The sequence below is a fragment of the Colias eurytheme genome, chromosome 15 (genome assembly GCF_061535395.1).
Source record: "Colias eurytheme isolate Ceu_HAF_F1 chromosome 15, ilColEury1 Martin Lab GWU primary, whole genome shotgun sequence".
Classification (NCBI taxonomy): Eukaryota; Metazoa; Arthropoda; class Insecta; order Lepidoptera; family Pieridae; genus Colias; species Colias eurytheme.
In genome coordinates this window covers 977,803-990,695 of record NC_142994.1, presented here as the reverse complement: position 1 = coordinate 990,695, position 12,893 = coordinate 977,803, and the positions used below count along the sequence as shown (strand labels likewise).

General features: G+C 32.2%; 1 protein-coding gene across 1 annotated transcript in view; it reads right to left on the bottom strand.

The window, feature by feature from the left end:
• Positions 1 to 2,752, bottom strand: part of Ten-m (teneurin transmembrane protein Ten-m) — a 231,386-nt gene extending 228,634 nt beyond the window's left edge. Inside the window, exon 1 of the mRNA XM_090110419.1 lies at positions 2,569 to 2,752. Within this exon, the coding sequence (XP_089966545.1) occupies positions 2,569 to 2,602 (34 nt within the window). The 5' untranslated portion in view covers positions 2,603 to 2,752. The remainder of the gene's footprint in view (positions 1 to 2,568) is intronic.
• Positions 2,753 to 12,893: the final 10,141 nt, after the last annotated feature.

Genomic DNA, 12,893 nt, shown 5'->3' with positions numbered 1-12,893 from the left:
GAATTATCAAAATTAAAAAAAAAATTTTTTTAAAGGATTAATACTCATTGGTCTTCAACCAACTCGAATAAATTAATGGAAAAAATAACTTTTAGCAGTATTTATCAATCGATTTTGTAAGGCAAAAAATGGGAAATTTAATGAATTTATAACGTCCTAATTAAGAAAATCATAAGTTTTTCGGCAATTGTATTCAGCAGTTTTTAATAACGACTATATAAGGATAATAATGCGCTGATCAGATTGTGTAAATTGTAATCGGTTGCAACGTAGTGAGTGCACAAACTTAGCTCGAAATGTCTTTGGGGGAAAGAGACTTATCTTTAAGGCCTGATTAAGGTAACATAAAGTAACTTTATAAATGTGAAAAAATTCACGCGCATTGCGTATATAACACTAATTGATAAACAAGAAAAAAAAATTCAGTTTATCATTTCATTAGCCGGGAAAAAATTGTCAAATAACTTGTTGAAAACGCAATTTTGCTAGACTGCAGCCTTAACGTTTAAAGTTATTACTTCTACGCGTATAAATGTAAAATTTCTTACGATATTTGGTCGAATTTAATTAAAAAAAATTGATGAGGAATATTTTGCATATTGTGATTTTTTAAGAATAAGTACCTAGGTAGGTACTTAAAATTTTATTTTTTCCTTTGCGTAACGGATCTTAGCTGTCCATTAATGTACTTAAAAATTCAGTATGGGATATTTTATTTTATTTATTTATTTAAATACAACATTAATTGAAAGATATTTGTGTTATCTAGGTACTGCCGAACTCCTTAAAAATTATTATGGTTTAAGTACAAAAAACTTTTTTTAGAAAATGTTGTACCTAATACTATTAATGTGACCTACCTATAACCACATACACATGTACAAAATATACACTTATTACTGATTAATACTTACGTAGGAACTTATCTATTCAATACATAAAACTATAAGCACAAAAACCACATAAAAACAATAATTGGTTTGATTAATCCTGTGACTCGCTGCACCATAATTGATCTAATTATAACAAACGGTAGTCTATAAGTTAATAGGATTACAATATTGGATCGCGTTAATTACCAAACTAGGTACCTCCTACTAAACAAGGAAAATTATTTCGTCTATTATTTTTTTATCTATGGAATAGGTACTTAGTGAACATGTAGGTACCTACTTAAGTACTTCTGAATATCTCTTAATATTATTTAATTAAAATAAACTAGAAAGTTATCAAATTTTAGAGAATAAAACGAAAATAATTTAAAGTGGCTACGTAGGTACCTACCTATGTAGTTAAATTAATATATTTTTAACTTACAATACAATTTCGTGACTCTCATAGGTTTTTCTTTTTTACCGATCGAGATTTTTTGCTACGTATCAATAACCAACTGTAATTGAATACTGAGGTAAGAATGCTTTTTTTCAATTAGTTAGGTACAATCATGTAATAGAACTCGTCAATATTCTATCAATTTATCAAGCAAAAAAAAACAAATTTATGAATAGAGCTTAAAATATTGATTTGTTCTCTTCGATACATTGCAAAATTTTCATAATAAAGTTAGGTAGGTAGGTAGGTTACCTACTTAATACATTATACATATAGGTACTTATTATTATTGAAAATAAGTAGAATGTATCTTGTCTATATGTACGTACTCTATCCTTTATAACATCGACACGAAATGTGCAAAATACCTATCAATAAAACACTGTTTTCATAAATGCACACATGCAACATTCTGCCATATCAATTTATTAAAATGCTTTCTATTAGTACATTCTTATCTATTAACAAGCAATGCAATAAAAAGAAAAATTCGATCTAGGTAACTACCTAGTTAAAAAAATCAAATCGTTTATCACACCAACACGCACAGTGAGAAGAAATCGCGTCATCGTTCTATCAACTGGAGCACCCTTTGGATCCTTAATTGAACTAAATCATCAATTTAACCGATCTCATGTTTATCTTGGTTAAATAAAGAGTTCTTGTTGCTCATTAGCTATCTCCAACACAAACGATTCCAGTCTCAAATAATGTACGTTTGTTTAGCGTTCGTTATAACATCTTTATTTTCAAAGCGTATAACGTAGCGGCTATCTTTGAACTATTTTTGAATTCTTCATTGAATAAATATTAATCGTACGCAAACAGAACACATTCATCTCATTAAAAAATAATAATAAAATTTATCAAAACATTGCGCCGGTTTCATATTTGGAACACCGTGACACCTCAACCAGAAGTTTACTAAAATCAAATTTGAATTGAATTTTAGTTGCAACACTGCAAATGCGTAAGTACTAAATTGTCAATATTGACCTAAAAGTAAATTTTTAGTTATCGCTATCGAAAGCTTTAATGTTCATTTAAGTTGATGCTTCTTCAAACAATTCTCGGAAGTAAACATCACGCACATGACAAACATATTAAATTATGGTCCAATAGGAATATCGATTTCTATCAAAACCGCAAGCCAAACACCACGAAAGACGAATAAATCCACATTATAAATATATAGAGAAACCGCAAGATTCTTCACAACTTATAAAAAACACTTACGCTGATCGAAGAAGCAGCGATCCAAACCATTCATAACGCACAAAACATCATAGTGCACTTCACAATTTATTCGTCACACAAACTGTTACACTTAGAATTCACAGTGCACTTAATCGGACACAACGTCAGGGCGGGTGCTTCGGGCACCGACACGGGAGTTTGTTACGTGTTGCCGTTACGACGGTCGGCGCGCGACTGAATTGCGCGCGGCGCTCGTGCTGTTGTGGGGTGGTGGGGCGAGGGATGCGTGCGTTCGGAATTCAACTTCCCACGTGCTTTGCGCCGTCCCTTTCTTACAGGACGGGTTAGCTTTTTAAAAGCCGTCGACGCATCGATATGCCTCAAGCGATGCTCGGTAACCTTGTTTATGCGTACTGCAGCTAATAATAACGCGCGAATAACACTCGAAGCGCATTTTGTTGTCGTTTGTTGCGTTTTTTATTGCACTTGCGGTGTGTGTGCGTTGTTTTACTTTCCGCTTGGGTGCCGGCGATGTGCACTTGTTTGTTGTCTTGATTAGCTACCGTTTTATTTGACATTTATGGTCGTTACCGTGTATCTTTTTTCAATTGAGCGTGATTGAAAAATTTACTCGTAGTGTGTAAGTTTTGATTGTGATAATACAAGTCATTGAAATGATAGATACAAGTAACTGCTTCCTTTGCTTTTATTTTAAATGATAAGTTTTTAAATTTTATTTTAGTGAATATTCCGTGAAAATTAATTGTTTTAATGAGTATAAAAGTCACTTGGTACCATTTATATGCGTTCCTATTTGTCATCACATGTATCAAAAATTGCAGTAACTACTTAACAAAAAAGCCACATTGGAAATTCGATAAAGACCAAAAATAGTTATAATGATTGATACAGACTACACAAATAGTTAAAAAGACAAAGTGCATCCGCGACAAAAGGGGAGTGACCGAATTAGGAGATATTCTACAAAAAACTTAATGTGTTTCTCAAAAATCTATATCGGTGGTCGTGGAATAGGGTTGGCGATTTACAGTTCTAAATCAGTGGTGTAAGATAAGCCTTTGTGAAAAATAATTATTTATTATTATGGAATTTTTTTATTGTGAGTTATTTTAGTATGTCATAAATTCAGTGTATCTCAATATTTATACTTTCATGTTGAATTAAAAAATAAGTGAAAATCCACGAAAAATTTCAACTGAATGAAAATTTAGGTACTAGACCTTTGAACACGCACACGTAGGTTTTATGTAAAAATATTTCCGTGTTAACATTACATTTTAACCCATCCACCATTTTAAATGCGAAGTTGAATTGTCACCCATTTTAATATTTAATGGAACGTCAAAGGATTACTGCTCTCTTTCAAATGACTCATAGAGCTGGAAACAGACATAAAAGCGCGCAAAATAAAACTAATTATCATCATCCAGTAATTACAATTATTTTTTACGAAGGTCATGACTTATCTTCGCGCACGCCTACATTGTTCATTAGAATAAAACCTCATCCTATTCACTATTCCAAAGTTTATCACTTGACTGACAACCCTGATAGTATCTTATCGTCTGTCACTCACCACAGAGGTTTTACTTTAAACCATTTTAACTCAATACTAAAGATAGTTGACTCATTGTTAAAAATCCCTTGGTGAGATAGTACCATTTTTTTGATTTACGAGCTGTTGGTTACTTTAGGTAATCTGCGGACGTGATACCTGATAGCACGTAATGGACTTTTTAAGTATTTTTGTGGACAAAAATGTGCCATAGATAATAGATACGAGATCGAGAAATTTGTGGTAAAGAGGAATGGAATGCTTGAAGGTGAAGATTTAGTATTTTCTCCTCCTTAGATTTCTGTATTATAAATTATATTTAAAAATACCGAGCCATATTAAACAACATTAAGTGCTCATTAACACGATAACAATTATTAACTGGCAGTATAAATAAGCAATGATATCTGATATGCGATATTATTAATTATAAAAATAATTGAAAAACATTACATTTCCACTTGCTATACAAATAAACAATAAATCGTCGCAAACGTCTGTTTATCAAATACTTCGCTTGTATCATCCAAACAAATTGTAATGTATAATCACTCGTTCATGACTATCAAAAAGGCGGAAACTTTAATGGCTCGAAGAAATTTCGGTAAAGCGATATACAGCCAACGAACTCTAAAGTCCTTTAGACCATATTAAACATTATAACGACTCCGTATTCTCAATTAAAGCTCCCACGATGTATGGCGTCATTAGGGATTCCTTGCCGAGTGTTAAGAACATTACAAGGCAGTAATCTAATAAATAAACAGGGGACAAGGGAGACTGTGGGGCTCGAAGGACTTAGGCCTCCGAGCGGGATTGTAGTACATCGCTTTGTGAATTAGAATATTTATGAAGCCGAGCTACGAAGGTGTATTGTTACGCCGCAATGAATTACACTTTTGCTCCGAGTATTGTCTAACAAGTGTTGGGATAAATGTATGCTAAATATGTTGATACATAGACAGTTGTTGTTTTAGCTTCTGTCAAAAAGGATAGTTTACGTTATCTATGTGTGGTATAAACAATGCGTTGTAATTATTTTGGGACAGTTGGTTATTTAAAAAGAATTTTCCTGTAAATTACCCTTAGTTTTTGATGATAATAATAAAAAATGTGTTATGAGAAAGGAAAAATAAAGTGAGTTAAAAATAAAGTATTAACGGAATTTATTCAAAGGAAACGAAACTACATGTAAAATTAAAGTAACACAAACGAATGATTATCATACATTAAAATTTACATTTCAATAATTCAGTAAATAGTAAACTAGATTCGTCAAAAGACCAAACATTTATCCCCTTGCATTGGCATGTACTATTTCAAGTATTTACCGAAGCGCATCAAACGTTCGTCAAACATTCGATTTAACGTCACACATGACCAAATTTAACCCCACACATTACTGCAATAAACTTGACAATAACTTAATTCTGAACTACGCAGGGCGTCCCCAGCGAGCGTCTCTGTCAGGGCTGACAATCGCTTCAGTTTAATGACATTATAGCACTCGATAGGGTACAGGAAGTGAGATACTAACTAAAGTAAATTACGTAGATAATTAATCCGCTGACAGCCCTAGACAGTCTGGCGCGCAAAGCGTAAAAACGTCTCCTTAATAATTTAAACCTTTGAAATAGCACGCGGCCACTTGAGCACGGTAACTGTTAACAGTTCGCACGCAGCGATTATGAAGGTAAAGTGGATTTATAATTTTTTTACGTCTGCTTTTCTTTTCTCATTTACGCTTCGAACGTCGACGCGAGCGGACGTCACATGCAAGTGTCGCGAGTCGACGTGAAAAATAAGAAACTGCAACGTCAATTCGCATTTCCGGAGAATTTTATATTATACATTTTTCGAGAGTATGGCAATGACGTTGAAATGGAATGTGTCCTTTTGCTTTGATCCTGTTTCGTAGAGATGTAATTTATTTCTACATAATTATGAGCAGCTCCCTTCAGCCAGGCTAGTCATCATGTTTGTTAGTTGCTCAATTTTTTTAAGTTACTACCTATATCCTAATCCTAATTGAAGAAAAAATTATGAAAACAAGTTCAGCACGATTTTGAGTCATATTTGATGTAACAAACTTAATTTCTTCACATAATATGATTAGAATAGAGACTAATGTAGTATTTAAGCGGTAGACAAATAAAAAATTATATTGTTTTCATTGTTTTACGTCAAAGAAAAATTGAACCGTCCGATCTATGGTTCTGCAAAAATCTAAGATGCTGCTTGTAACGAACTTCACTTTTATCAATATAAAATCAAACTCATACTAAAACATTTATTTGTAAAACACACTTTTGGGTATAATCACAAATAGAGTTCACTCAAATGTTTCTGAATAGGTACAGCTGTTTTTTGTATTCCTTTATAATCTCCCTTAATTATAATCACACAAAAATTATAACGAATCTTGTTAGCATAAAAGGTTAAACTATTTTTAACATAACATTTTAAACCAAGCTAAAACCGCTTTAAAATATTCTTTACACCTAGAAACGTTTCCTGAAGAGTCTTGTGACGTTAAGTGCGATTTAAGTAAAGTACTTATCTTATAAAACTGTAAAATACAGGGAAATTTAATTAAAAGTAAAATGAATAAATGTGGTTTAAGAAAATAGTGAAATACATCTATAGGTACAAACAGTATAAAGCTAAAGAGTTTGTTTATTTGTTTGAATGCGCTAACCTCAGGAACGACGCGACGGGTCCGATTTGAAAAATTATTTTACTGTAGGATAGATCATTTATCGAGGAAGGCAATGATATAATCACGCTACGATTAAATAGGAGAGGAGCAATGCGGGTAAAACCGTGGGGCACAGCTAGTTGACAATATACCGAGTTTTCATGCACACTTTTTTACTCTATCATCATTGATCATATGTATTACTTACGTTTTTTGTCTCTTAAAACATTGTCTTCCGATAATTACCTGGAACAAAAAAAAATTGTTTTATATTATGACATAATATTATGTGCTATGTTATAAACTCAAACTCAAACTCAAACATTTATTTATTCAATTAGACTTCTTCTAGAAGCACTTTTGAAACGTCATTAGGTACATATTTTTAACATTTACCACCGATTCGGAAAGCAGTATCTACGGAGAAGAATCGGCAAGAAACTCCATAGTTGCTCTTTTTAATCATATCAGTTTTACAATTTTACAAATTACATATGTAACATCATAATAATTATATTAACATAATATGCCAAAGAACTGTCCTGTGGTTTTTACGCGACAACCCTCCATGGGTTTTTATCGTCCATATATTCCTTAATACTGTAATAGGCTCTCTGAACTAGTACATTTTTTATATAAGTTTTAAATTTAGAACAACTAAACTCTTTAATATTATGAGGAATTCTGTTGTAAAAGCGTATACCTTGACCCATAAATGAATTTTTAACTTTAGCTAGCCGGAAAAATGGCATTTCAATTTTATTTCTGTTTCTTGTGTCATAACAATGTCTATCTCCGACTTTTGTGTGTAAGTAAGCGTTATTGTGTACATATAAAATATTATTAAATATATACTGCGACGGTACAGTAAGGATACCAGTATTCTTAAAGAGATCTCTTAGTGAGTCTCGAGCACGCAAATTATATATAGAGCGTATGGCTCTTTTCTGTAATATAAATATAGTTTCTATATCTGCAGCCCTGCCCCATAGCAGAATTTCATAGGACATTATGCTATGAAAGTAGCTAAAGTAAACCAATCTAGCCGTTTCTTCATCGGTGAGATGCCTTATTCTTCTAACTGCATATGCAGCTGAGCTGAGCTTAGCAGCGGTGGTGGTAACATGGGCCCCCCATTGAAGCTTCTCATCTAATGTCAAACCAAGAAAAACAGTCGATTCCACAGGGTATAATACCTCCCCGTTTAAAATAATATTCCTTTTCACCTTTTTTACATTTGGGAGGATAAATTCTACACAATTTGTTTTTTTTTGTATTTAATAGTAAATTATTAGTATTAAACCAATTGGATATGCGTAAAAGAGCAGAGTTTACTTCGTCAACATTTGTGTCATGTCTATCCACATTAAAAATTAATGAGGTGTCATCTGCAAACAGTACTATTTCACACATATCCTCCAAATAATAAGGTAGGTCATTAATATACACTAAGAACAAAAACGGTCCTAAGATAGATCCCTGCGGAACACCTATGTTAATCGGCACACCGCGAGATTTCTCTCCATTAACGACAACGGTTTGTACCCTGTTCTGAAGATATGAAGCTATGAGATCCTGAGCTAAACCTTTGATACCATAAAAATTTAGTTTCCGTAATAGAGTGGAATGTTCTACACAGTCAAAAGCCTTAGAAAGGTCACAGAATATCCCCAAAGCATTCTTTGAATTTTCCCATGCTTTGTATATATGTGACAAAAGAGCTACTCCAGCATCAGTGGTAGAGCGCCCCTTTGTGAAACCATACTGTTTGGCGTGCAGTAAACCATTTGATGCAAAATGACTACTTAATTGGTTTAAAATTAGTTTCTCGAAGACTTTGCTCAAAGTTGGTAATATGGAAATTGGCCTATAGTTATTACTGTCTTCTTGGTCACCACTTTTAAATAAAGGAATAACTTTGCTAAATTTTAGTAAATCAGGGAATATACCACAGTCGCAACACTGATTAAATATAAACGCTAGTTGATTGGCAATGTTTTCTATGATATTATTTACTAAATTTACAGACATACCCCAGAGATCACATGTTTTTTTTAAATTTAATGTTTTAAAAGTTTTAACAATTTCATCAGCAGTCACGTGTCGCAATTCAAATAATTTGTTACACTCAGCAACATGATCCCTCAATAAAGACTCTGCAAGCGCTGAAGACGAATAAAGTTGCAATAATAAGTTTATTTGAGTCAAGTTTATTTGAGTATTACACGTTTAATTTGTTGATGTCACAAAATTCCTTGGTAAATATTTATTTCTTTCGAAAGTTCAAGCCTAATAGCATAATCGTATTTTCTCCGTATATTCATATCACCACATTCGGTGATGATGCAGATTATGATGAAAAAAATATATCCGAGAAAAAGAATGACATGTGACATCTGTCAACACACACTTAGCTAGTGTTTATGTCTTAGAATCTTATAGAAAACCAGCCCCTTTAACAAAAAAATACAGACTGATGATAATCAGATGCTTTGTAAAAATTACTAAATGTTATTGCATTGTTAATGCCAGTTATTTTTAAATCATAAAACAGTGAACACATGTATGCATTTTAGATAATTGCTTCTGGCTGTTCGTGGTGTAATTATGTGTACCGCTTATGCTATGATAATAAAAACTACATGAATGGTAATCGTATTTATTCCTTTTTTAATTGTTATTGTTTTAATTGTGATAATTTATAGGCCTTTTCACTACTTCTGAACGCAGAGTGCGGTTAGATTATCTTTTGGTTAAAAAACAAATTTTATTGAAATAACTTGAAAATATAGAGTCAATAAGTGCTAGATAAGCTAACGGTGGCTTTTAATTTTTAATACAAACAAATCAGGAAGCCTCAAAAAATATTATTAATTTGTTTCACTATATTACAACGAAACACATGCGTATTCTACCGTTCCTATATAGTAACCTTTACTTTTAAAATCATCAAACTATTATGAATAATACACATTTTTTGAAGTCGGTTAAATTTCTAACACATTAAGGCGTGGCGCCACCGCTGACAGCCGCTTATTATTGTTACAAAATGTTTATACGCTAATGCCTCTAATGACTTAATAAAAGTGGATTTGTTTATAAAAAAAATATAAAACGGTAAGTACGTAAATGTATGTTGATTGAGCATTGTATTAGAGCTTTTAGGTACGCGTTTGAGTAATGTAGGGTTACTGTTGTTGTGTTTAAGTTAAATCGACTTATAATTTTATAAATAGTTATCACTACATTGTATAATAATTAATCAAAGTCGCTTTCTCTGTCCCTATGTCCCTTTGTATGCTTAAATCTTTAAAACTACGCAACAGATTTTGATGCGTTTTATTTTAATAGATAGCGTGGTTCTCGAGTAAGGTAGTATATCACTTATTAGATTGTAGACAAAGCTGGCGAAGCTGCGGGCCGAAAGCTAGTAACTTATACGCGTAGTGTATGCGTAGCACAAGAACAGACATTCAATAGTCTGACACCGTAACAGAATAGATATTTATATTATACTAGCGGCCCGCCCCGGCTTCGCACGTGGTACATATGAAAAATAGATGTTGGCCAATTCTCAGACTTACCAGATATGCACAGAAAATTTCATGCGAATCGGTCCACCCGTTTCGGAGGAGTATGCAGACTAACATTGTGACACGAGAATTTTATATATAAGATATCTGTTATAAGAAATACCTAGAATATCGAAAATTGTAAAGTAAGTTTGCTTGTAAGTTAGTAACTTTATTTGAAAAAATCCAGTGGGTTGATGTTTATTAACATTTTATTAATATGCAGTATTTCATTTTTATGGACAACATAAACATATAGAGCCTCTACTTTTTATCAATAACGCATAACTTAGTAAATAGGAAAACAATAATTTTTTATCTTGTTAAAAATAAACTGAATTATACATTAATCCATAGTAATGTGAAGTTTTAATACCTTCTGACCTTTCTCAGTGATTAGTCACGCAGAGATTGTAAAAACCGGACGTGCTTCATTGGATTTGAGAGACAAAAACTGTTCGTAATTATGAAAAATCCTTTCATAGACCTGTTTAGCTCAAGATGAAATGGCAGCATTTACACCGAAACGAGCAGTTATTATTTGATAACGTCTCGAATGCTGTTGACTTAATCTGGAAGGAAGGAAAGAAAGAGCCAAATAGTAAATACATTTATAAAAATGATCTGTCTGTATGATTTTTGTAAACCCAACACAATGATTTAATTTTGATATAAAAAGTACCCAGACACTGTAGTTTTATTTTTTTTTAAATAAAAACCCATATAACTATAAAAATTACACTATAATATATAAAAAATAAAATGATTAATTATAATTATACACCTTTTCAATATCTATAAATTCGTTTTTCCTAATCATAGAGCACATAATTTAAACTTGATATTCTTGCCATATTCTGTTATTTGTGTTTTTACTTTTTTGTAACAGTTGTGTGGATGCCAACTATTTCAACATAATTAATTATTATTATACGGTGTAATAGACGGCCGCTGTCATATACCGAATGATCAAACGCGCCGCAGTTCAAAGTGCTTACAAGATGCTTTGCGACTATATAAACCGTATAATTAGTGAGTTGTACAGTTTTAAGGTTATAAAAATAATATGGCGGGAATTTATTGGAAGAAAGTTCTACAAATAAATGTAGGTTATTCAAAAAAGTTCGTTACACAGTAAGAATTTATAATAAACTAGCGGTTCGCCCCGGCTTCGCCCGTGGTACATATTTACGTTTTCTCTACATAAAAGCCATCCTCGTACTTCAAGGAATATAATAAAAAAAGAATTATCGAAATCGGTTCAGCCGTTCTCGAGTTATGCGCTTACCAACACATTTTGCGATTCATTTTTATATATAAAGAAGATATGCTTTGTTGTTATGTTTTTCAATACACCTTATAATACACACTAGACGTCTAAAATATAAGAAGATGATGTGAAACTAAACAGGAAGATAATATTTCTAGGTAGGTCTGACAATATTTTTAAAACACAATTGAACTTCAAAAAATATCACATGCATAACCCTTATATGCACTTACTAACCTTCTTAAACTACACGTAAACAAAAACACACGCAAAGCTTGTATAGTACACTCATAAAGAACAAGCAACCCCCGCATTATCTTGCTAAACTATTTCATCCAAGGAACTTACGATTTAATTAAAACATATACAGATAATAATTACATAAAACAAAACAGGCTGTTGCATACTTTATACATCGTTACCACGTTATAAAATAGTCAGAGACCACTGCTTTATTGCGCTGTAAAAAAGAGTTTTTTTACCCTGTTTATAACATACGATACGTTTTTTACGCGTGTTTTAGATTATTTACCTATATAGGATTTAGAAGGTTTGAGAATGAAATTTCGAGGGAAATTTGGTTACTGACATAATATCTTAAAAACAGAACAGAAATGAACTTATTTATCTGTATTTACAAAAAATACGTATTGATACCTAGACCTACAAAACATTTTTAAAACATGTAAACAGGTTTGTTCTACTGTGGTTCTATCATTTCAAAATCTATGAAAAATAAACTAAAAGTACAGCATACTACGAACGCTATTATAAAACATATCTTTGATATTTCACGTCGAAAAAAAGCTCTACTTTATTTGCGTAATTAGCGATACGATATTTATGAATATCGTCAGTCGTAAAGTGTAAACGGACGCAGTGTATTGGCAATAACCGTGATATGCATCCACTGATCTAACAACGATGATAAATTTAATAAAAACACTGACAAAGGTTGTGAAATGCTATATTTTTTACTGCGCCATGTGTCGACTAGATTCTGACAAATTAACTTGTGTGAAATACTAGTTTTGACTCGCGGTTTAAACAATTTTATTTATTATTTAGTAGATACATATTCGTTGTTTAATGTATGAAACTTTTCATGTAATTCGAGAACATTTCTCTTCGCTATGCGATCTCAAACTTGGCGAAGCTGTAGACAACTTAGTTGTTACAAAAGACACAGTTCTATATCTCGTCTTGGGAGTAATTTCTTTTTATTTATTTTTAACGGTTTCTAATCAT